Source organism: Rana temporaria, chromosome 5 (genome assembly GCF_905171775.1).
Source record: "Rana temporaria chromosome 5, aRanTem1.1, whole genome shotgun sequence".
Taxonomy (NCBI): Eukaryota; Metazoa; Chordata; class Amphibia; order Anura; family Ranidae; genus Rana; species Rana temporaria.
The window spans coordinates 135,225,099-135,250,675 of NC_053493.1; the positions used below are offsets into that span (position 1 = coordinate 135,225,099).

General features: G+C 38.1%; 1 protein-coding gene across 1 annotated transcript in view; it reads right to left on the reverse strand.

Annotated features, from left to right (window-relative positions):
* CNTNAP2 (contactin associated protein 2) overlaps nt 1-25,577 on the reverse strand; it is a 2,128,298-nt gene that overhangs the window by 872,129 nt on the left and 1,230,592 nt on the right. Inside the window, exon 10 of the mRNA XM_040353157.1 lies at nt 14,613-14,784. Within this exon, the coding sequence (XP_040209091.1) occupies nt 14,613-14,784 (172 nt within the window). The remainder of the gene's footprint in view (nt 1-14,612; nt 14,785-25,577) is intronic.

Sequence of the window (25,577 nt, forward strand, 5' to 3'; positions counted from 1 at the left end):
CTTTCCGGAGGTCAAGTGGTTAAAGGGACCTGAAAAGCAAACACTAGCATATAGCTATGCATATACATTTGGGCTGAATTACTAAAAGATTTAGGATTCTTCATTAAAAAAATCATCTTAGTATTTACCTTACTTATGCAATTGTGTGAAAAGCATATGCACATAATTGAGTATTCAAAGAAAAGAAACAGGAAACGGCTTTTCACAAGATTAAATAAATTAAGTACATATTAACACACATTTTTTTGTAAAAATGCTCATCTATATTATTTTAGACATGGTTATTAACATTACAAAGTTCTGGCTATTCAATTTATACTATAGTACACAATTATTAAAATGTATCCACTGATTTGATGGGAAGCTGACTTTGCCATTCAAAATCCCCTCCTAATAAATAGTTTTATTTGACTAAATTTCTTTGTATGCGTGGAACACAACTTTGGCCACCTGTTTGCCTACTAGGCAACATTTAACATTTAATTTGTAATAAAGCATGCTTTATCTCTCGGCACTGCAATCTGTTTCGTATTTTTTTACTACGGCTGCTCTCTTATGGTTTTTTTTTTCCTTCTTCTTAATAAGGTAATTCTTTTTTGTTAGGAACAGTTAGAAAAAGTGAGCTTTTGCTTGCAGTTAAACTATCACTGTGTCTTTTTCTGTTTTTGACTACTTCTCTTTGAGGTTCATGTATCAAAAGTTTTTGAAAGCTGTCCATAGCAGCCAGAATCCATCTGTCATTAAGTGGGGGGTTAGAAAAAAAAAGGGAAATATGTGAGTGGTTCCTCCAGACTATGCACTGTCGGATGTTAGAAGGATAGGGTTTTTTTTTTCTCCTTCTCGACTTTGTTTTTTGTTATTTGGCTTAGTGCACAGATGAGGCATAGATTGGAGGCAATCAAAAAACACAAAACAAAAAAAAAATTATTATTAAAGATACAATAGAGTGGCAAACTTTTTACTCAGAATGATGGGCAGTGAGTGATCTGTTCTTCCTTACTGCGATCTTCTCCCAACCTGCTCAATAAACAGGTGTAGGCTAAAAGATTTACTCCTGTTTCCCGTAGAAAGAAAAATGAATGATGATCAGTCATGCAGAAATTTCCCAACTTGTCATAAAATCTCAGCTTGTGATGAGTGTCTTTTACTTTCAGGAATAATTGGTTACCGTCCTACAGTTAGTACCAGCACAGTGTGACCATTAAAAGTGTTTCTTGAGTCTATCTGTTAACAAGGAATGGGATTTGTAAATAATCAATTACAATGTATTGTTAAGTAAAATTTTCAGGGCAAGTTAACAAGGAACTCTGGCCCAGATTCACAAAAGAGATACGACGGCGTATCTCCTGATACGCCGTTGAATCTCTGTTTTAGGGTCTTCCTAACTATGCGACTGATTCATAGAATCAGTTACGCATAGTTAGCCCTAAGATCCGTCAGGTGTAATTGTTTTATACTGTCGGATCTTAGGATGCAATACCGCGGCCGCCGCTGGGGGGAGTTCGGGTTGTAAACCAGCGTTGGGTATGCAAATTAGGAGTTACGGCGATCCACAATGGTTTTTCGCGTTTGCTACGTCGCTGCTAGTCTAGTTTCCCGTCGCAAAGTTAGTCGTCGTTTTAGGTGCCCTAACTTTACACAGCACACGTATGTGCTGTATAAAGTATGGCCGTCGTTCCATTGTCGAAATTTAAAACATTTTCCTTCTTGCGTAAGACGTCCGGGAATACGGAAGTACGCTACGCACGTCGCCGTTCGAAAAAATGACGTCACTTCGCGCAAAGCACGACGGGAAATTCAAAAGGGAGCATGCGCAGTAGGTTCGGCGCGGGAGCGCGCCTAATTTAAATGGCACGCGCCCCTTTGAATTACGCGATGGGGCTGACTGATGGTCCGTCTCGCCCACATACCATCGGTTAAATAACCGATCGTGTCAGAACGCGTTGACGTAAAACACAACGACGTGCTGGAAAAAATAAAGTTCAATGCTTCCAAGCATGCGTCGACTTGATTCTGAGCATGCCTGGATTTTTAAATTTAAAGCAAGTTGGATTTTTTTTAACCGATGGTTAAATAACCTATGGGGCCCACACACAATCGGTTTTGACAGATGAAAACGGTCCATCAGACCGTTGTCCTCTGGTTAACCTATCGTGTGTACGAGGCCAAAGGCCCCTTCCACACGGGGCGGATCCGCTTGCAGCGGTCCGCCAGATCAGCGGGAGATCTCTCCGTTGATCTCCGCTGAGCCGGCGGATGACAGGTCCCTCTCCGCTCACTGAGCGGGGAGGGTCTTGTCGAGCGCCGCTGTCTCCTATGGAGAGATCGGACGAAAACGGACAGCATGTCCATTTTCCTCAGATCTCACCCGATCCGATCCACCAAGGACGGATGGCGATGTATCGCCATCCGTCTGATTTTAGCGTATCGGGTCGGATGTCAGCGGACATGTCACCGCTGACATCCGACGCTCCATAGAGAAGAATGGAGAGGCCGTTCAGGTCCGCCGAATAAACTGACAGGCGGACCTGAACGATCCGACAGTGTGAAAGGGGCCTAATATGTAAATAACCAATTAAAGCAGTTTTTGAAGCTTAACTCTGGACTCCTGAAAAGTCCCCCAATATGTAGTTATTTCTATAAATTACATAAACAATCTTAAACATGTTTCTTAAGCCTGTCAAATCACTCACAAAGTCTACTAGCTATCATAATTTGCAGCTGTTCCCAGTTTAAATGGCATTATTACTTTTTGGGGGAAAAGAATATAGATATGTAGATGACCTCTTATTAGAGTTCAGAACAATTACTATGATTATACCATAAGCATAACAGTCAAAAATTTTTTACTACACTATAGTAGTTACAGGAAAGATGAATTTGTTTTTTGTTTTTTAAAGGTTAACCAAAAAAAAGTTTTTGTTGTAAACTGACAATATGTGCAATTATGCGCTTTTTCAAAAGCATTAGCTTGTGATTTTTCCCTAAATAATCACACAAAAATCTGAAAAACAAAAATGTCCCCTCCCTAGTTTTTGTCAATGATTGCCTTATCAGACATTTCAGAAATGGTTCTATCAAATCAACAGCTAAACTACATTCTCATTCAGATTATAGCTCCACAAGACCAGTAAGACAATTCTTACGAGAAAAATGTTTATCAGTTCCCAGATTGGGCACAACTCCCACTAGTGCAGACTCAATATACCAGCAGGAAATTTCCATGGCAGCTATTATGACATCACATGTTCCCACAGTCTGCAATGTAGTGAATGTGACGATCATGCGGACTGGGCGCCCCAAAAAGCTGTGTGAAGGGGCAAAGCAGTCATGTTGTTCAGAATTCTTGTCAGCCATGACATTTTGTAACAATAGAAAAGACATAACAGCAGGGTTCACCATTACATAATCCCAGAAAGGCATTTTATACAATTAACAAACTCCCTTATCTGTACTTTAATAGGATTTTTTTGAATTAAACATATCTTAAACTGGCAATACATTATACAATTTTCTTATTCAATGTCCTTTATTTTTATCTTCAGCTATGTAGTGCAAGAGCCTACCAGACTGCATACAAATTGAAAGTGTTTAGGTTTGACCTCTTATTATATGGTTTTGGTAAATGTAAAGGAAAATTGTACAAGCAAATTGTATAATGCATGGCCAGTTTCACTCCAATAGCCATTATAAACCTTCAGTCTAAGCTTGAGCAATTAGGAAAGCAATTAGGAAAGCAAGCAAATATCCTCTAAACTAATCCCCATCATACAACATACACAGTTTAGCTGGAGTAGGTAGAGAATACCAATTGCTTTCTATATTTTCATGTCAAAACTTCAGTGTATTTTATAACTCCTGAGATAATAACAATAAAGCCAGAGCAAGGACTTGCTTACCTGTATCAGTTACTGAGCAGCATTTTATGCCCAAACACCACTATCCTATCATTCAAAAGGTAATTTCTTGCTGGGCAATCATTTACGCCCCCCAAGGGCGTGCAGCAGCATTGAGAACAAGGGAAACACATGTGAACAGCTATGATTGCATAATGCCAGTCATGTGGCAAACAGCCATTTTCATTGGCTCTTTACCCTGATCGGAACACACCTCATCATTGCAATGCAGACCCCCGGGGCACGCACGAGTGCAGAGAAGGGGGGCATCACATGACCTCCACCTGGAAGGAGGAGAGGTTCCTGCTGGTGTAATTTTAAAATGCGCCGGTAGGGAAGTGGTTAAAGAAACCCTGTCTCTTTGAAGAGCACTAATAAACGGTAAAACTCTGGGAATACCTGTTTGTGATGACAGTCTGGGACATTTACTAAAACTGGTGCACACAGAATATGGTACAGCTGTGCATAGTAAGCAATCAGTTTCTAGGTTTTAATGCCAAAGCCTAAAGTCCCTTTTACACTGGGGCGGGAGAAGTGTTGGCGGTAAAGCGCCGCTATTTTTAGCGGCGCTTTACCGCCAATTTCGTGGCGGTATTCGGCCACTAGCGGGGCGGGTTTACCCCCCGCTAGCAGCCGAGAAAGGGTTAAAACCGCCCGAAATGTGCCTCTGCAGAAGCGCATTACCAGCGGTGTCGCCGCGGTGCCCCATTGACTTCAATGGGCAGGAGCGGTGAAGGAGCTGTATACACACCGCTCCTTCGCCGCTCCAAAGTAGGACTTTTTTTTACCATCAGATTCTGTATGCACCAGTTTTAGTAAATCTCTTTAAGTTTTTATTGCAGACATTTATTTAAAGTTTATAGCTAATATTGTGAATGTTTGATATATAAAAATATCTGGTGGCAGAGTAAAGAAGCAACTGTGCAGTTATCGAAAACCCAGTGGCTATCCCTCTCAGTTGGCTGCAACTTAGATTGTAGTTCCGCAAGCTGTAAAATCTTTGATCAGGGTGAGGCTGAGAGTGCCATTGTTGCATACCAATGACATCACTGTATGAGTTTGATCAGTCATTGACCAGGGTCTGACACCACCTCTGTCACACTAATTGAGTCCTAATGTCTTGTCAATTAAGCAAAGGAAGGTATCATTGTTGGTCTATGCATAGGACAACTGCTGATCTTAATCTGAACCTGAACCTGCACATTACTGTTACTTCTCAGCACATTGCAAATTTAGAAACTGCTAGCTTTCACCACTGTTCACAAATAGAATAATTGTATAAATTTTTACTGTGTTTATTACTTTGCTTCACAATTATGTTATATGATCTAATGAATTCATCAAAAATGGCAGGTATTGTGACAGTATTGTGATAGCTGCAAATGCAAAATGAGTCGCAAGGGATTGCTGGAAGGATGATCAAATAGGGTGGGGGCTTTCTGCAGAGCCACTACTTTTGACACCCCTATAACCTATTTTCCTCTTCATAAACCAATTTGATACATGATGCATATTCCCTGATTAACATAGCTATCATACTGTATTATTGATAAACAAATACTGGACTTTATGGAACATTATGTTTACAGAAAATGTCTAATCTCAGCTGGACCACAGATGACCATATTGCTGACCAGTGCATACAATAGAGCATATTGTAGGTATTTTTAGGAAACAAGATTTTACCAGTTGCCGACCAGCTGCCGCAGTTATACTGCGGTAAGTTGGCACTGCTGCGCAAATCGAAGTACTGGTACGTCGGTTCGTGCACTTGCCTTTTCAGGCGCACGCACACCGTGCGTCGCGGGAGCTCACCCGTAGGTTTGGCGGACTTGGAAAAGAGAGAGCCAGAACAGGGATCTGTTGATGTAAACAAGCAAATCCCCATTCTGCCAGGGGAGGAGAGAGAGATCTGCTGTTCTTAGTGATCAGGAACAGTGATCTCTCTCTTCTTCCAGGCAGTCTATCCCCCATACAGTTAGACACACCTCCCAGGGAACACAGTTAACCCCTTGATCGTCTTCTAGTGTAAAACCCTTCCCTGCCTGTGTCATTTATACAGTAATCAGTGCATTTTTATAGCACTGATTACTGCATTGATGTCACTGGTCACCAAAAAGTGTCACTAATGGCCCATACACACGATCCGAATATCGGACAAAAACTATCGTCCTATGAAGAATCGTACGATTTTCGGATCGTGTGTACACTACTTTCGAGAGCCGATCACGACAGTTCATCCGATATTATTCGATCGGACATGCACGAAAATGTTCCTCGTACGATGTCAGATCGTACGATTTTCGTTTAGTCAGTACAGTTGTCGTCCGAAAATACAATACAAATACATTACAACACATGACATCACTTCCGATAATTTTTTTCGGTCGTACGAGAATTTTCGTGACTTTAATAACCTATTTCATTTTACTTGCGACTATTAAGCGAAAAAAGTCGTACAATCCGTCGTACGATATTCGGATCGTGTGTACGGGCCATTAGGGTCAGATTTGTCCTTCACAATGTCACAATCCCACAAAAAATTGCAAATTGTCGCCATTACCAGTAAAAACAATAAAACAAATAAAAGGTCCCTAAATCTTTCCTCTATTTTGTAGACAATATAACTTTTGTGCAAATCAATCAATATACGGTTATTGCATTTTTTTTTAAATATGTAGAATAATACATATTAGCCTAAACTGATGAATAAATGTAATATATATATATATATATATATATATATATATATATATATATATATATATATATTTTTTTTTTTATATATATATATATATATATATTATAGTAGAAAGTAAAAAATATTTTTTTTTTTTCAAAATTGTCACTCTTTTTTGGCAAAAAAAAATCAAAAAACGCAGAGATGATTTAAACATCACCAAAAGAAAGCTCTATTTGTGTGAAAAAAATTACTTCAATTTTGTTTGGGTACAATGTCGCACGTGCAATTGTCAGTTAAAGCGACGCAGTGCTGTATCACAAAAAAAAAAAGACATGGTCAGGAAGAGGGTAAATCCTTCAGGGGCTGAAGTGGTTAAATAGTTTTGCTCATTCGTCAGAGTTTTTTTTTTATTATAGTCTTGTACAGATACCTTTAGATTTTCTGTAACCTAAATGACTCACACAGACTCCTTTTCGCAGATGTATTGTGGGTATCCAAACTGATAAAAAAAAAAATACTTCTGTCTGGGAAACTGACCACAGTTTCACTGGTTGACCATCAAAAATATTTCTTTCACAAGTTCTAGCTGCAATCTTCACCTAACATGTTTTACTTGTATTACAAAAATACAGAAATATTCCTGCACCGTGGATTAGAAGCAAGACATTATTTTGACAGTTGCACCCGTTTTATGTGGAAATTACAAGAACACTGGCATAGTGTTCTCATTGCTCTGCAAAATTTCTGCTGATGGTAGTGATTTCCGACTCACTTTACTCTGCCAAAACTGATCTCACTTAGTAATTCCCAGGGACTCTATGTAGAGAAAGATACCACTGCCTTATAATGAAAATAAAAAAGAATTACTTATTTTTCACAGATACATGGAATTGGACTCACTTCATCTTTAAAGCAAGACAGATAAATATGTGCCTATAATGACAAATGGTGCAATATTCACAACTGCAACATGCACATAACACATACAGTATCTCACAAAAGTGAGTACACCCCTCACAGTTTTGTAAATATTTTATTATATCTTTTCATTTGACAAGACTGAAGAAATTTCACTTTGCTACGATGTAACCCTCTTGGGCGTGGAGTTCACAAGAGCTTCACAGGTTGCCACTGGAGTCCTCTTCCACTCCTCCATGATGACATCACAGAGCGGGTGGATGTTAGAGACCTTGTGCACCTCCACCTTCTGTTTGAAGATGCCCCACAAATGCTCAATAGAGTTTAGGTCTGGACCTGCCTGGCCAGTCCATCTCCTTTACCCTCGGCTTCTTTAGCGAGGCAGTGGTCGTCTTGGAGGTGTGTTTAGGGTCATTATCATGTTGGAATACTGCCCTGCAGCCCAGTCTCCAAAGGGAGGGGATCATACTCTGCTCACAGTACATATTGGCATTCATTGTTTCCTCAATGAACTGTAGCTCCCCAGTGTCGGCAGCACTCATGCAGCCCCAGACCATGACACTCCCACCACCATGATTGACTGTAGGCAAGACACACTTGTCTTTGTACTCCTCATATGTTGTCGACACACACGCTTGAAACCGTCTGAACCAAATAAGTTTATCTGGGTCTCATCAGACCACAGGACATGGCCCCAGTAATCCATGTCTTTAGTCTGCTTGTCTTCAGCAAATTGTTTGTAGGCTTTCTTGTGCATCATCTTTAGAAGAGTCTTCCTTCTGGGACGACAGCCATGCAGACCAATTTTATGCAGTGTGTGGAGTATGGTCTGAGCACTGACAGGCTGACCCCCCCCCCCCCATCCCTTCAACCTCTGCAGCAATGCTGGCAGCACTCATATGTCTATTTCCCAAAGACAACCTCTGGGTATGACGCTGAGCACATGCACTCAACTTATTTGATCGACCATGGCAAGGCCTGTTCTGAGTGGAACCTGTCCTGTTAAACCGCTGTATGGTCTTTGCCACCATGCTGCAGCTCAGTTTCAGGGTCTTGGCAATCTTCTTAAAGCCTAGGCCATCTTTATGTAGAGCAACAATTCTTTTTTTTTCTGATCCTTCAGAGAGTTCTTTGCCATGAGGTGCCATGTTGAACTTCCAGTGACCAGTATGAGAGAGTGAGAGTGATAACACCAAATTTAACACACCTGCTCCCCATTCACACCTGAGACCTTGTAACACTAACGAGTCACATGACAATGGGGAGGGAAATCGGTTAATTGGGCCCAATTTGGACATTTAGACTTAGAGGTGTACTCACTTTTGTTGCTAACAGTTTAGACATTAATGGCTGTGTGTTGAGTTATTATGAAGGGAAAGCAAATTTACACAGTTATACAAGATGTCCGCTCACTACTTTACATTGTAGCAAAGTGTAATTTCTTCAGTGTTGTCACATGAAAATATATCATAAAAAATTTACAAAAATGTAAGGGGTGTTGTCATGAATAGTGTTGAGCGGAATACGCCATATTCGATTTCGCGATATATCACGAATATATAGCCGAATATTCGTGAAATATTCGGTAAAATTGAATATTCTTGATATTTTATCAAAAAAAAATTTTGCAAAATTTCGCTAATGCGAATGCGAAACTGATTGCGAAATTTCGCTAATGCGAATGCGAAATTGATTGCGAAATTTTGAAACATTCAATTTCACCTGTCCTTTGGAAAAAGTGTGGTTTTACGTAATGGACCCTGCAACTAACAAGGTATTAATAAAATAAATACATTATTATATAGATTTGAGGGTTTACTTTGACCAATTTGTATATTGATTAGTTTAATAAATATTGAATAACCATAGATTTGGAAAATACAAGTAAACCGTTTACGTTGACATCTCTTAAATGTCTTTATGTTAAACAGTTATTATTCTCATTAAAGAGGTGAAATGCAAATGATGATGACACAGACAAAAGATGGAAAATTCTTTGAAGATGTGATACACTAGAAAAACGCACAGAAACACTCCACTCTCTCCTATGACAACTGTGGTAGGAGAACTCTGATTGGCTCTGATGCAAAAGAAGGGCGGAGAAAGTATTCGCGAATATTCGGAAATCGAATATTCGCGATTGCGAATATTCGGCAACATAAAAGGATCGCCTCAGCTTAGCTACTCGGCCCAGGGTCTCTAATCATACCAGCAATGCTTTAAGACGTCGATGGAGATCACTAGGATGTGATCTGTTTTAAAAATAAAATTGAAAAAATATGAATATTCGGAATAGCGAATATTGGCCGCGAAATTCGAGTTATTCGCGAATATTCGAATATTCCATATTCATAACGAATATTCGCAATGCGAATATTCGTGAGCAACACTAGTCATGAATCAGATGCGATCAGAACTGTGTGGACTGCACAAGTGAACCAGACGTATATAGGTGAAGAAAGAAATAATTTATTAATGAGATGTGAATAATATGTAACACAACCACCTCAAATAACACACAGTGCACAACAAACCAATATTAGACAAGACCCCAAAATAGCAATAATCAGACAAATAAATATAGCCAAAAGGGAATACCGGAATCTTAGTCTAGCTAAGCCATGGTCATATCGGGAGATCAGCAAATGGGGGACAAGGAGCAATGGACAGGGAGAGGGTGAAAGGGATCAGATAGAAGGGCAGTGATCCAGGGATACAGGACTGACGGGAACAGGTACAAATAGGTTCGGAATCAGGATCAGAGTCAGGTTCAGATAACAGGGTCAGGCAACAGGTTCAGGATCAAAGTTCAAATCAGGGCACAAGACGAGGCCGAGGCAAAGTATGTTGAACTTGACAGGTTTTTATACCATTACCTGCTATCAGGTTCAGGTGATTCCTAATTGCAGGAGGAGATATCTGCTCCATCCTGCCAGGATCCACCCGCTGGTAGACTCCAGTACTGCGGTCCAAAGACCACATAACACCAGCAGGAAAGGCTCTCCTGACAGTTCCAAACTGCCAGAAGTCACATTTTGTGAGTTACTGTATACATTTGATTATTTTTTGTAAGAAACAAATGATTGCAGATAACACACTTTTGTAATAAACCCTGTTCTTTGTCATGGCAAAGAAGAATTTCGTTTAGTGTGTCTAATTCCTAATGTTTTCAGGTCCTTATACCTTTGTATATATAGAAATGGATAATCAACTAGCTAGTTATACTTATTAGGTTGAAATTGCCCCCATGCAATTTGCTTCACAATCCCTTGCCTATTAGGCTATAAAATGACAATTACTGTTTTAACATTTGGCACTTATGGGCTTCAATAGCTTCATATTCAACACTGAATTTTAGTAATGTTTGCTGAACCCGGGTTGAACCATACCCAGGTATCATCACTAGAGATCCTTTAAATTTATTTCACAATTCATTGTTCTTGCTTTTTAGTTTCTTACAGCCCCTTAAAAATGACTATCACTCATAAATAAAGAAGTATAAAAGAAAGGAACCTAACCAAGAAATTAGGAGAAACCAGTATATTGTGCAGGTACTATACGAAACTGCAGAACCTACGGACATGCATGTCCTGTAATCCCATACAGCAGTTCTTTTAGTGCACATATAAATCTATAGAGCTTTTTCTGACTTCTTCTTTAGCACATGCCACAGCATGTGTTGGGATGTATTTTTTTAGGCTTCCCCTATTCCACAGGTCACTAGGCACAAAGAAACAGGGGCACTTATTATCTAGTGAGCTGATTATGTAGCACTTAATCTGGGTATACATGGGCTGAAAATGGTCGATTTGGCAGGAACTGGCCAACTTTCGGTTCAAGTATACGATTAGAGCCTGAGTCAGCCGCTCCTGCCCCCTCCACAGCCTAGCGCAGGGGGGCAGAGCAGACAGCAGTGACTGATATTCACCAGCTCTCTGCTTAGAACAGTGGAGAGAACTGAGTAATCAGTGGTGTTTGATCGATCGCTCAGTTCCCTTCCTTAGAGGCGGCGGGAAACAGATTCAGCATCGCATCGATGCTGCATCCACCTAGCATCCACAAATCCAGACTTCTCTTTTAAAGACTGTTTCTGAATAAATTAGGCTTTAAACACATTTAACTTTCAAATGTTTTGCTTAGATCCATTCTTATACATTGAGAAAGCCTGAGGATTCAGTCAAAAAGGACATAATGTTTATAGTGGTTAGCACTGGTATTTGGGAACAAACCACCTAGAAGAAAGAGATTAGCCCTATATGAATTTTGGTGCTGGGTCTTGTCTTATGTAGCTTTGATTGTCTCACTGAAATGCTGCACTTTCATGCATTATGTAGTATTATTTTTTCTGCTCTACAAAGCATTATTATTAAAAAGTTTAGAAATAATTTTACAGACCTTTTAAGGCATTTATTCAAAGAATAGTTTTTACACCGATGATTGCAATTTGCAGATTAACTGAGAGTTAAACTTGCTACTAAGTGAAAGGCAAATGTGTGAATAACAGTCATGACTTCCTCATCACACCTTTTCAAAAGTGCTAAACATATAACAGATATATAAAGCAAAATTGTGTTACAATGGAAATTCAGTTTTACTTCCTTTGGGGCACTTCTTTTGTGTCTATGTATGGGAACCCCTTGGAATTAGAATGGACAAACATGATGTTCTTAAGCTGATAACACACAAACAATTAACATTTTTCATGTCTCTATTGAACACACCCATTAAATATGCACAATGCTGGAGGGAAAAGTAAGTGAACCCTGAAGTTATTAGGTGGTCAAAACTCCATTGCAGCACTGACTTCAAGAAAATACTTTAAATAGCTCTAAATCCAACCTGCACAATATTCAGAAGGAATTTTTGACCATTCCTCTTTCGAAAAGCACTTCAGCTCAGACACATGTGTAGGATGTCTGGTGTTTAGGACACTCTTGAGATCATTCCACAACATCTCTATAGGGTTTAGGTCTGGGCTCTGATTGGGCCACTCCAAAAGATGCAATTTCTTTTTCTGAAGCCAGTTTGTGAAGTATTTACTTCAATGCTTATGGTCATTGTCCTGCTGAATCACTCAACTTCTACTAAGCTTCAGCTGGCAGAAAGCACCATGACATTATCCCATAGGATATTTTGGTAACCTTGGGAATACATTTTTTCCTCGATGATGGCAAGTGGTACAGGTCCCAAGGCAGTGAAGCAAGCTACAATCATAATGTTCCCTTCACCATAGTTGGCCACTGGGATGATGTTTTGATGTTAGTAAACCGTGCCCTTTTTGCTCCATATACATATTGATTATTCTTCTAAAACAATTCAACTTTTGTGACATCGGTCCACAAAACATTTTCCCAGCAGTGCTGTGGATTGCCAAAGTGCTCTTTGGCAATCTTCAGGCAAGCAGCTTAGGGAGCAGCAGCTTCCTCCATGGTGTTCTGTCATGCACACCCTGCCTTTTAAAGACTTACATATGGTAGACTCATAAACATGGATGTTCCAGCAATGTCTTTAAGCCTTTAGGTGTTACTTGTGGGTTCTTCTTTACTTCATTGTGGAATATGCATTGTGCTGTGAGAGACATCTTGGCAGGGCACCAACTTCTAAGAAGAGTAGCCACAAACACTGTCGACTGATAGATGCCTAAACACTTTAAACCTTTTCCAGCCTTATGCAGATCAATTGCTATTGATTGTATGTCTTAAGCTCCTATCTTGGTTCACATCAGCTGATGCTTCCTATGAATAGCAATCTTAAAATGTATGCCATATGAATCAGCAGCAGAGATGGGCAGATTGGCATGGCTACATTTAGAAACTGAGACCAAACTATATATATATATATATATATATATATACACACAATATATATATATACACAATATATATATATATATATATATATATATATATATATATATATATATATATATATATATATATATATATATATATATATATATATATATATAGTTACTGTATCTATCTATCTATTTATCGATCTATCTATCTATCTATGTATCTATCTATCTATCTATCTATCTATCTATCTATCTATCTATCTATCTATATATTAAAGTGAAACTGTTAATAGTAAAATAAAAGACTTTCAAACACCAGAAAATAGTGAACATAAAGATATAAGTGAACAATTAACCAAATGACAAATACCTAACCACCTGACTATAATACAATATACACAGTATTTACAAGATGAGGAACATAGGTTGGTCACAGGAAATACCATAGATGCAGGGCGGGGGGGGGGGGGGGGGCAGGACTGGAATCAGGTACAAGGCAAAGCAGAAATAGAGGGGCAGGGTGCAGGAGCAAGCTAAACGGCAAGCAGCATCTGACTTAGCACAGCAAAGCAATACACTGACACGAAGAGTACTAGCAGAGAAGAGACTAAATACCCTCCCAGAAACCAGCATCAAGTGGAGTCTAATTACCTGGCTGCTGGGATACACATGCTGGGGAACACAACATACTGGAACTATAACTTTCCGCTCTAGGAAGCACAGTGCCACCAGCAGGTGACCCAGATCCTGACAGTCGTTCATCAATTAAAGTAGCTCTAAACCACACCTCCAAACTAATTTCAACAATTGGCCTGCAAGAGGTTGATTTACGAAATCTGGATAGTTCAAAATCTGGTGCAGCCGTATATGGTAGCCAATCAGTGTCTAACTTCAGCTTGCTCAATTAAGCTGTGACATAAAAAAAAAATGGAAGCTGATTGGTTTATATGCAGACTTGCACCAGATTTTGCACTCTCCAGTTTCAGTAAATTAACCCTCAGATGTGAAAACTAGTGATTTTAATTAGCTTTCATTGAAGTAATTATTCTCTTGGTTCACTTACTTTTTCCTCCAGCACTGTACATGTTTAATGGGTGTGTTCAGTAGAGACACAAGAAATGCGAATTGTTTGTGTTTTATCAGCTTAAGCACACATGCTTGTCTATTCTTGTCACTTGGATGAGGATTAGATAACATTTTATGTCAAATTAGTGCAGACAAAGTTAATTTCAAGGGGGGGACATACTGTTTCCTTCCTCTTTACATATAGACAGAATTTCTTTACATGTCTGTAGAAAAATGGTTGTGATCATCCTACCTGTCAATGATTGCACACATGTCAATACTGATGTTTGCAAAGCTCCCTTGCTTTCCCCGCTCTATGGCATGAAGGTCAACCAACTGGTTATCCACGTGGATGAGCTGCATGCACCCTTGAAAGAAGTTTTCAAACAAAGGGCGATCCGTACTGTTCGTCTTGGAATAGAAACCTAAAGGAAAACAGATTTTTTTTTTAAATTAAACATATATTGTATTTACTGTTTAATGTATAATGATCACATTGATAACAGAAATAAGATTTTAATGCCAGATTATTGAATTTTGGTTGCAACTTCCTGTTCATCCTTCTTCATAATCATAAGTATAAAATAGTAATCAAAGCAAGAGAAAGGTAAAGAATGTGTTCTATTTTGCAAGCTATACATGTATTTCTTTTAACAATAAATACTGACAACAAATGGTTAAAATCTAGCAATATTAATCAAACACAGAAAAGGTTAAGATCAGAAAAAAAACTGAAAAATCCTTATGTTATCAGTTGTATTATAGTGTTTATAATATGTGTACACAAAACAAACCTGCATTATACCAAGATTTCTTCAGGGTTATAAAATATGAATTTCTTCAAGGCCAAAATGTATTGCATTGTATGCTTTGCTTATTATGCTTTTTGAAAAATATTTTCATTTTTAAAATGTGTGGTATGATACTAGTAAACAGTTTGATTACCCAAAAATGTACTTTCTTTCTGATACTCTTAACCACTTCAGCCCCGGAAGATTTGGCTGCTCTATGACCAGGCCATTTTTTGCAATACGGCACTGACTATTGCACGGACATGCAACGATGTACCCAAACAAAATTGGCGTCCTTTTTTCCCCACAAATAGAGATTGCTTTTGGTGGTATTTGATCACCTCTGAGGTTTTTATTTTTTTGTGCTATAAACAAAAGAACCTTGGACACTTTTGACACATTTTTGGGACCATTGACAATTATACAGCGATTGGTGCTGTAAAAATGCACTGATTACTTTATAAATGCCACTGGCAGGGAAGGGGTAAACACTAGGGGGCGATCAAGACGTGTTCCCTAGGTGTGTTCTAACTGGAGGGGCGATGGGAGTCACTAGGGGAAAAGAGAGATCGGTGTTCATACATTGGAAGAACACACAATCAGTGTCCTCTCCGCTGAGAGAACTGGGATCTGTGTGTTTACACACACAGATCCTGGTTCTCGCTCTATCACAAGCAATTGCGGGTGTCTGGCGGCCATCGCGCCCGCTTGGGCACTCGCTTCGGCCCTGTGTACATGCTGTGGGTGTGCGCACGCGCCTCCGGTGGTGCGTGCATGCCCTTAGTGGCCAAAAGGCAAAGCTACACATGGTAACGTTGTTTCACCCAGCTGTGCCATTCTGCGACGGCAGGACGTCGGCAAATGGTTAGGCTGGCCATACACTATATCATTTCTTTATTCAATTTTCTTTAGATTCACCTTCAACTGTGTAGTGCAAGGGCCTGACTGATTGCATACAAATTAAAAGTGTTTAGGTTTAACCTTGTATTATATGGTTTTGGTAAATCTAAAGGAAAGGTTTGGCCGACTGACTTTGGCCTTGTGGAAAATGCACCTTGCTTTTGACATCAGTGTGAAATATGGGAAGCAGGTGGTGGCGCCAACCTTAAGTGTAGATTAAATATCAAAAAATAATGAATGTTGTATGGGTGGTATAATAAAGCCAAAACAAAAACAAAAACAAAAACAAAAACAACAAAATTGTTGCGTGGTGATCCAAATAACAAACTGTTCAAAAAACTATTCAAGAAACAAAAAACTCAAAAAGTATTCAAGTGCTGAAAAAACATTCCATCTCTGCTTCATGCAAAATTGAGTGAATCAATAAATATAAATATAAATATAAAAGTAAAAATATAAATATAGTGCAGTGTGCTTTCAACAAACAGTTTCCATACTGTCAGTAAAAGAGTCTTTATGCAAAAAATCATGCAAAAATAAATAAATAAATAAAATATAATATTAAAAGTGCTGTGTGCTTCTTCCACGTGAGAGCAAAGTAGGTATAAATCTTCTGTGCAAAAAAACCGTGCTCGCTCCCTATGGTCCCGCACTCACCAGATACTTGAACCCCTACAGGGGTAACAGGCGTTCACAGTATAAATACTGACAGATCCCTGGATCTTCCCAGAATCTAAAATTCCACCGCTCAGAAGAGGAGGAGACAAATGGATTGCCCAATAGTGTGATATCGTTTTTAAAAAGGAACAATTTTTATTCACATTATACAGGGTACTCACAATTTGGTAGAAAGGTTAATACACATAACATAAAAACGTGCTGTAGCTTAGAGTAGCGTCTGCTCTACCGGTTTCGTCGATCTGACGTCATCTGGAGCGCGCCTCTAAGCCCCAGCACTACCTTATTTATATGGGACGTTTATGTCTGAAACGTCCGCCATGTTGTAGTTTTTGAGGACCGAAGTCCAGCCACTGGAGGCCCTATAGTTTAAAAAACCGCATCCGCCATGTTGTAGATTATGGCAGACAGAAGTCCACCTAATAAAGATCTTATGGGATTTTCTGGTGTTAGACTGGGTTTGCAAATGCATCTGTTGTGGTTTTGTGAAGACCGGAGTCCTGAGCTGAAATTACTCTATGTATTTAGGAAAAAGACATCGAGCGTGTCTCCCTATTATGTAAATAAAACAAAACAAAAGACACATTCGCCATGTTGTGGTTTTTTGGAGGCCGGAGTCCTGTTTAAAAATTACTCTGTATATTAAAACAAACGGAATGAAACGAATCTCCCTTGTTATATTAATGAAAATACTATGCGTTGGTAAACAGAATGGTATTTTGGTGCAAATATTTGAATCGTAAAAGCATGTGTTTTTCAGACATAAAGTGCTACAATGAAGATTACATGATTATATAGGTCATTGCTATTAGAGCTTGAGAGTTGCATATTAGACCTTAAATAATATAAGTTAAAAACATATGTAAATATTAATATAAAAATATATAAATATATATATAAAAAAGAAGAATAGGATATCTTTAATAGTATATATGTATATTGGAAGTGGAGAGGCTATAAAAAGCAGTTAAAATGTATTGAAGATATAAATGGAGATATAAGTGAAAATGGTAAGTATTGTACTGTGTCAGCTCACATTTCCAATGACATTAAAATAATTGTTAAAAATTGGTTAAAAAGCAGTTCAAATCTACGTCAATGTTCATACCTGCCGGCTGGAGGGTATCTAATGTATAGATCCATCGGGTTTCATTTTGGGATACTTTTTTAGTTTTATCCTCACCCCTCCAGTGTTCTTTTATTTTATCTATCCCATAAAATGTCATACACCCAGGGTCTTTGTTGTGATAATCCCTGAAGTGTCTGGACACACTGTGTTTGTGGAAACCCTTTTTTATGTTGGCAATATGCTCTCTTATTCTAATATGTAATTCTCTTGTCGTTCTGCCCACATATTGCTTGTGGCAGGGGCATTCTAAAACATACGTTACATGTGTACTGTTACAAGTAATGAGTTCTCTTATTTTGTGTAAGGAACCATTTGTTGTTGAGGAGAACTCTGTTTTTTTCTTGTTAGTTTTTTTACTAACACGACATGGTAAACATTTTCCACATTTGTGGAAACCTTTCAAGTTTTTAAAAATTTGAATTTGTTTGGGAGGGTCTATTGCGTTGTGGACTAGTTTATTTCTGAGGTTAGGGGCTCTTCGGTATATAAAACTCGGTTTGTTTGGTAACAGATTTTTTAGACTTTTATCTGATTGTAGAATAGGCCAGTGTTGTTTAAAAATTCTTTCAATGTCCTTGTGCTGTATGTTATAACCTGTTAGGAACGCTGTATCCATAAATTTCTTCTTTTTCTTGTTGTATGTGCCTGTTATGATGTTACTTCTGTTCATTCTCATGACTTTCGTTTTCAAAAATTCTAGCTCTTTTCTTTTATAGCCTTTTTCAACAAAATTAAAAATGATTGAATCAGAAATTCTCCATGTGAGGGACCAACTGATCCCATTCGCAGAGTCACAAGAATACAAAGATAAAGAAAACCTGTTACAAGAAATTATCAAAAAATATGATATAGAAATTCAACAAAAGAAACAAAAGAAATTTAAGAGAGATGTTTTGGATTATAAAAACCAACAAGTATATAAATGGCAAACAGATGAAATCTATCATAATAATTCTATAGAAGAAGAATCGAGAGAAAACTCCCCAGAAATGGAAACTAATATTTGGCAACCCACTACAAATGTGGAAGCGAGACCAAATAGAACCGTACGTACCACTAATATGACAGCACCACAGAGGAGGGAAGAAATAAGTCCCATACGTCAGACGTATAGAGAGAGACCACAAAACGAAGAAAGGAGACCTCAAGCACCATACACACCAAGGATTCCAAGACATAGAAACAGGTTCTCCCCATTAAGGAATCACCCACAAGAAACTCCATATAGAGGAGGACAAAATAGAGTTTTTTTTCCCAGGAGATACAGAGGCAGACCACCCGTCGTGAGAGAAGACAACCGACCTTACAGGTCACAAGGATGGAGACAACCTTTCAGGTACCCACAGAGGAGAGGCCCATACGGAGAACAACAAGGATGGGGCCAGAGACCATACAGACACCCGAGAGGGGAATATTGGGACCAAGAAGAGAACGAGTGGGAAGAGAGGAGAGACCAGACTTACAGACCACAAGGATGGGACCGAGGATACGCAAACGAGGCAAACGAGGGGGGCACAAGAAAAAGAAGGAGAGAATATTAGGAGGAGGCATTTTTAATTTAAGTAATGAAATTTTTACGGAAGATGAGATGAGAGTTTTAGATTTAGGATTGAAATATGCACCGGATAAAGAATTGGATAAGTTTGAAGCATATATAGATCTACAAAAATTTGTACGCAAACTGAACATAAAAAATTTTTTTGCAAATAAAACACCAAAACAAATGGATAATATAACACAATATCAGCATTCCAACTTGAGAAATAATTCAACTTTCAATCCCAAGAGTCAACAAAATGAAAGTCTGACAGTTTTTAGAAAAATGGTTGAAGAAGATATAAGAATTTTAAAAGTTAACAAATCAAAACGTAACAAAATATGGAAAATTATTAAGGAGCTTGAAAAGAAGAAAGATATTATTATTCGTCCCGCGGATAAAGGGGGAGGATTGGTCATACTTAAGAAAAAAGATTATGAAGAAGAAATGAGCAAATTATTAACCATCCCTAACACGTATAAGAGATTGAAGACAAATCCCAAAAAAGAATACAATAAGAAATTGATTACTTTCGTAGAAAAAGGCAAAAAAATGGGCATCCTTACTAAGAAAGAGGCAAAATATCTAACTCCAAAAACAGCAAAAACACCTATCATTTATTATGTTCCAAAAGTACACAAAGATGAAGTCCATCCTCCAGGGAGGCCAATTATAAGCGGCATTGACTCGCTTTTTTCAAGACTTGGGGCATATATCGATGGGTATTTACAACCGCTAGTCAAAGAAGGACCATCGTACCTCAAAGATAGCAGGCAGCTTATAATAGAACTCAATGACATGGTAATAGAACCTACTGACCTTTTAGTTACCATAGATGTGAACTCTTTGTACACTAATATAGTACAAGAAGATGGTATTAAAGGAGTAAAATGGGCTTTGCATAGAGATTCCAAACTGAAGCAGGAACAAATAAACTATATTTTGGAGGGTTTAACTCTAGCTATGAGCCACAATTATTTTTGGAATAAGGGACAATATTATGTCCAAACAAAAGGGGTGGCCATGGGGGCTAAGTACGCCCCCAGTGTAGCCAATATCTTTTTGAATCACTGGGAGGCGGAACAAATACAAGGAATAACGAGACCACCATTGAAATTCTATAGAAGATATATAGATGATATTTTAATTGTATGGGGAGGCACAGAAATGGAATTACAGATGTTTTTTGACGAAATCAACAACAACATCTATGGCATTACGTTCTCGGGGACCTGGAATACAGAATCGATAGACTATCTAGATCTACAATTATTTAAAATGGACAATAGAATTCACACTAGAACTTTTTTCAAAAAAACCGACAGGAACAGCTATATCCCTGTAAACAGTTGTCATCATAAGCAATGGATTCAAAATATCCCCAAGGGACAACTGATGAGACTGTTTAGAAACTGTAGTAACAGTGCTGACTTTGAAATACAGGCCACACAAATTATTAACAAATTTGTTGAAAAAGGCTATAAAAGAAAAGAGCTAGAATTTTTGAAAACGAAAGTCATGAGAATGAACAGAAGTAACATCATAACAGGCACATACAACAAGAAAAAGAAGAAATTTATGGATACAGCGTTCCTAACAGGTTATAACATACAGCACAAGGACATTGAAAGAATTTTTAAACAACACTGGCCTATTCTACAATCAGATAAAAGTCTAAAAAATCTGTTACCAAACAAACCGAGTTTTATATACCGAAGAGCCCCTAACCTCAGAAATAAACTAGTCCACAACGCAATAGACCCTCCCAAACAAATTCAAATTTTTAAAAACTTGAAAGGTTTCCACAAATGTGGAAAATGTTTACCATGTCATGTTAGTAAAAAAACTAACAAGAAAAAAACAGAGTTCTCCTCAACAACAAATGGTTCCTTACACAAAATAAGAGAACTCATTACTTGTAACAGTACACATGTAACGTATGTTTTAGAATGCCCCTGCCACAAGCAATATGTGGGCAGAACGACAAGAGAATTACATATTAGAATAAGAGAGCATATTGCCAACATAAAAAAGGGTTTCCACAAACACAGTGTGTCCAGACACTTCAGGGATTATCACAACAAAGACCCTGGGTGTATGACATTTTATGGGATAGATAAAATAAAAGAACACTGGAGGGGTGAGGATAAAACTAAAAAAGTATCCCAAAATGAAACCCGATGGATCTATACATTAGATACCCTCCAGCCGGCAGGTATGAACATTGACGTAGATTTGAACTGCTTTTTAACCAATTTTTAACAATTATTTTAATGTCATTGGAAATGTGAGCTGACACAGTACAATACTTACCATTTTCACTTATATCTCCATTTATATCTTCAATACATTTTAACTGCTTTTTATAGCCTCTCCACTTCCAATATACATATATACTATTAAAGATATCCTATTCTTCTTTTTTATATATATATTTATATATTTTTATATTAATATTTACATATGTTTTTAACTTATATTATTTAAGGTCTAATATGCAACTCTCAAGCTCTAATAGCAATGACCTATATAATCATGTAATCTTCATTGTAGCACTTTATGTCTGAAAAACACATGCTTTTACGATTCAAATATTTGCACCAAAATACCATTCTGTTTACCAACGCATAGTATTTTCATTAATATAACAAGGGAGATTCGTTTCATTCCGTTTGTTTTAATATACAGAGTAATTTTTAAACAGGACTCCGGCCTCCAAAAAACCACAACATGGCGAATGTGTCTTTTGTTTTGTTTTATTTAAATAATAGGGAGACACGCTCGATGTCTTTTTCCTAAATACATAGAGTAATTTCAGCTCAGGACTCCGGTCTTCACAAAACCACAACAGATGCATTTGCAAACCCAGTCTAACACCAGAAAATCCCATAAGATCTTTATTAGGTGGACTTCTGTCTGCCATAATCTACAACATGGCGGATGCGGTTTTTTAAACTATAGGGCCTCCAGTGGCTGGACTTCGGTCCTCAAAAACTACAACATGGCGGACGTTTCAGACATAAACGTCCCATATAAATAAGGTAGTGCTGGGGCTTAGAGGCGCGCTCCAGATGACGTCAGATCGACGAAACCGGTAGAGCAGACGCTACTCTAAGCTACAGCACGTTTTTATGTTATGTGTATTAACCTTTCTACCAAATTGTGAGTACCCTGTATAATGTGAATAAAAATTGTTCCTTTTTAAAAACGATATCACACTATTGGGCAATCCATTTGTCTCCTCCTCTTCTGAGCGGTGGAATTTTAGATTCTGGGAAGATCCAGGGATCTGTCAGTATTTATACTGTGAACGCCTGTTACCCCTGTAGGGGTTCAAGTATCTGGTGAGTGCGGGACCATAGGGAGCGAGCACGGTTTTTTTTGCACAGAAGATTTATACCTACTTTGCTCTCACGTGGAAGAAGCACACAGCACTTTTAATATTATATTTTATTTATTTATTTATTTTTGCATGATTTTTTGCATAAAGACTCTTTTACTGACAGTATGGAAACTGTTTGTTGAAAGCACACTGCACTATATTTATATTTTTACTTTTATATTTATATTTATATTTATTGATTCACTCAATTTTGCATGAAGCAGAGATGGAATGTTTTTTCAGCACTTGAATACTTTTTGAGTTTTTTGTTTCTTGAATAGTTTTTTGAACAGTTTGTTATTTGGATCACCACGCAACAATTTTGTTGTTTTTGTTTTTGTTTTTGTTTTTGTTTTGGCTTTATTATACCACCCATACAACATTCATTATTTTTTGATATTTAATCTACACTTAAGGTTGGCGCCACCACCTGCTTCCCATATTTCACACTTTTTTTCTCCATTCTGTGGGGATTTTTCTGCAGGGGCAGCCCCTCACACTTATTATATTATATACCTTATTTTTAAATATTCTGTAGCGCAGATTCACATTTTTCCTTTTGCTTTTGACATCAGTTTGAGACGCTTCTGAGATAATTCAGAATTTATTGATGGATGCATTTGCCCTGCATTTGACCTACTTATGACCTGCATTTGACCTGCTTCAAACTTTTTATGTATTGCTATAGATTTATATGGAAAGAGAAGCGGTTCTGTAAGCAAACTTGTTGACACAAGCCTTTATGCATGTCATGCTCTTATGTCTGAATATGGCATGTGAGTTCATTGTGCATGAATAATTACAGCTGTAATAGCACACACATAAGCATTAGGTGCATAATGTATGTTCTCTATGACTATCCAATCATGTATGAGGAAAAATAAAAAAATAGATTTTTGCAAATATTTGGTTGATTAAAAAGAACACTGCCTTACATTATTTATTATGCTCAATGAACATTCACTTTGCAAAGTGAACACTCACGTAGTCAAGTGAACAGCCTATGCCCCTTTAACAGATCCGCCCCTTATAATGTTCTTGTATAGATTTTACCTGTCTGCACTGACTTCAGCCCCCCCCCCCCCCCTAAATTAAGTAATCTACTAATGAAAGCATTCAAGAGAATAAGAACACAGCAAGTCACCATCTAGGCTAAATCGCTTTTGCTGATTTTCAGTGGATGTTATGAACTTGTGCTTAGCTTTAAGTTTAACACAATGATGTCGGTCCTTTTTAGGATAATATTGGGAGCAATATGTTATAAGATACATAGATTTCAAGAAATATGGTGTTCAACATTAGAGTATTTTACAAGTTGCACCATATTTAGAGTCTAACAAGTTACATGATTCAGCACCCCCTCACATCCTCCACCACGACAGAGGGTAGGGATTCCCTTTCCCTGCAGGAGGCAAATATATCTTTATTGTTTTACAAAATAACAATAATGATAAGGCCACTTCAAAGCAAAGAAAAGGTCATGAACATAAAATGCAATCATAATGAGCATAATACACAATTAAGAGCAATAAAAAAAATGAACGATTATGACATATATTTTACATATAGGTTGACATGTAAGCAAAATGTGGTAAAATAAGTAATGCTTACTTACAATAATAGGAGGTGGGGTGGTACAATAAATAAAGAGGAAGAAGGGAGAAGAAAAAGAGCAAAAGAAAGAGGGGAATGACCATTAGGTGGTCTAAAGAGAGGGAAAAAAGGGTAGAAAGTCAGAATAGGAGAGCATCTCGGGGGAATGAAATAATAATAATAAAATAAGGGCTATCGGCCACAAGGATAGCACTGAAGCCAACTGTTGGGGGGTCACTGAACCACTGTCAGATGATAAAAAAGCTTCTGTCACATTCAAAATTGACGCAGCTATGTGGGGCTCCACCTACAAGCTTTGTTTGCCATTGCATTATAGTTGAGTTTACGGATCAGCACCCTCTTAGTCCATTAACCCTTCATCGAGCTTCCTAACTAAAAGCCCATATGGAGGTATGGTGAGAAACCTGGAGGAGATGTCTGCAGGAGCCTGACATTGCATTTGCGGGTGCTTTGCAAGATCCTGTGGGAAAAAATATTAAATGCACTTTTTTTCCCTGTAAAAATATGTTTTTTTTTTTTTTTTCTTTAAAGGTGAACTTATCCCCTTTCGCTGCCACCACTCTTTGGCAGTAAAAAAATTGAATCCAAAGGAGGCTTTATAGACTGTAATATTTACATACAAGGAGTTTTGGGGTTAGTGACTTATTTTATGCATAAGGACCTAAGGGCCTCAAGTTACACCCTTAAGCCTCGTACACACGATCAGTCCATCCGATGAGAACGGTCTGAAGGACAGTTGTCATCGGTTAACCGATGAAGCTGACTGATGGTCCGTCGCACCTACACACCATCGGATAAAAAAACGATCGTGTCAGAACGCGGTGACGTAAAACACAACGACGTGCTGAAAAAAAACGAAGTTCAATGCTTCCAAGCATGCGTCGAAGTCAAATTGATTCTGAGCATGCGTGGATTTTTAACCGATGGTTGTGCCTACTAACGATCGGTTTTGACCTATCAGTTAGGAATCCAACGGTTAAATTTAAAGCAAGTTGGCTTTTTTTTAACCGATGGTTAAATAACCAATGGGGCCAACACACGATCGGTTTTGACCGATGAAAACGGTCCATCAGACCGTTGTCCTCTGGTTAACCTATCGTGTGTACGAGGCCTAATAGATACAAAGGGCCAGATCCACGTACCTTGGCGCATCTATACGTCCGGCGTAGCGTATCTTTTTTTTGAAC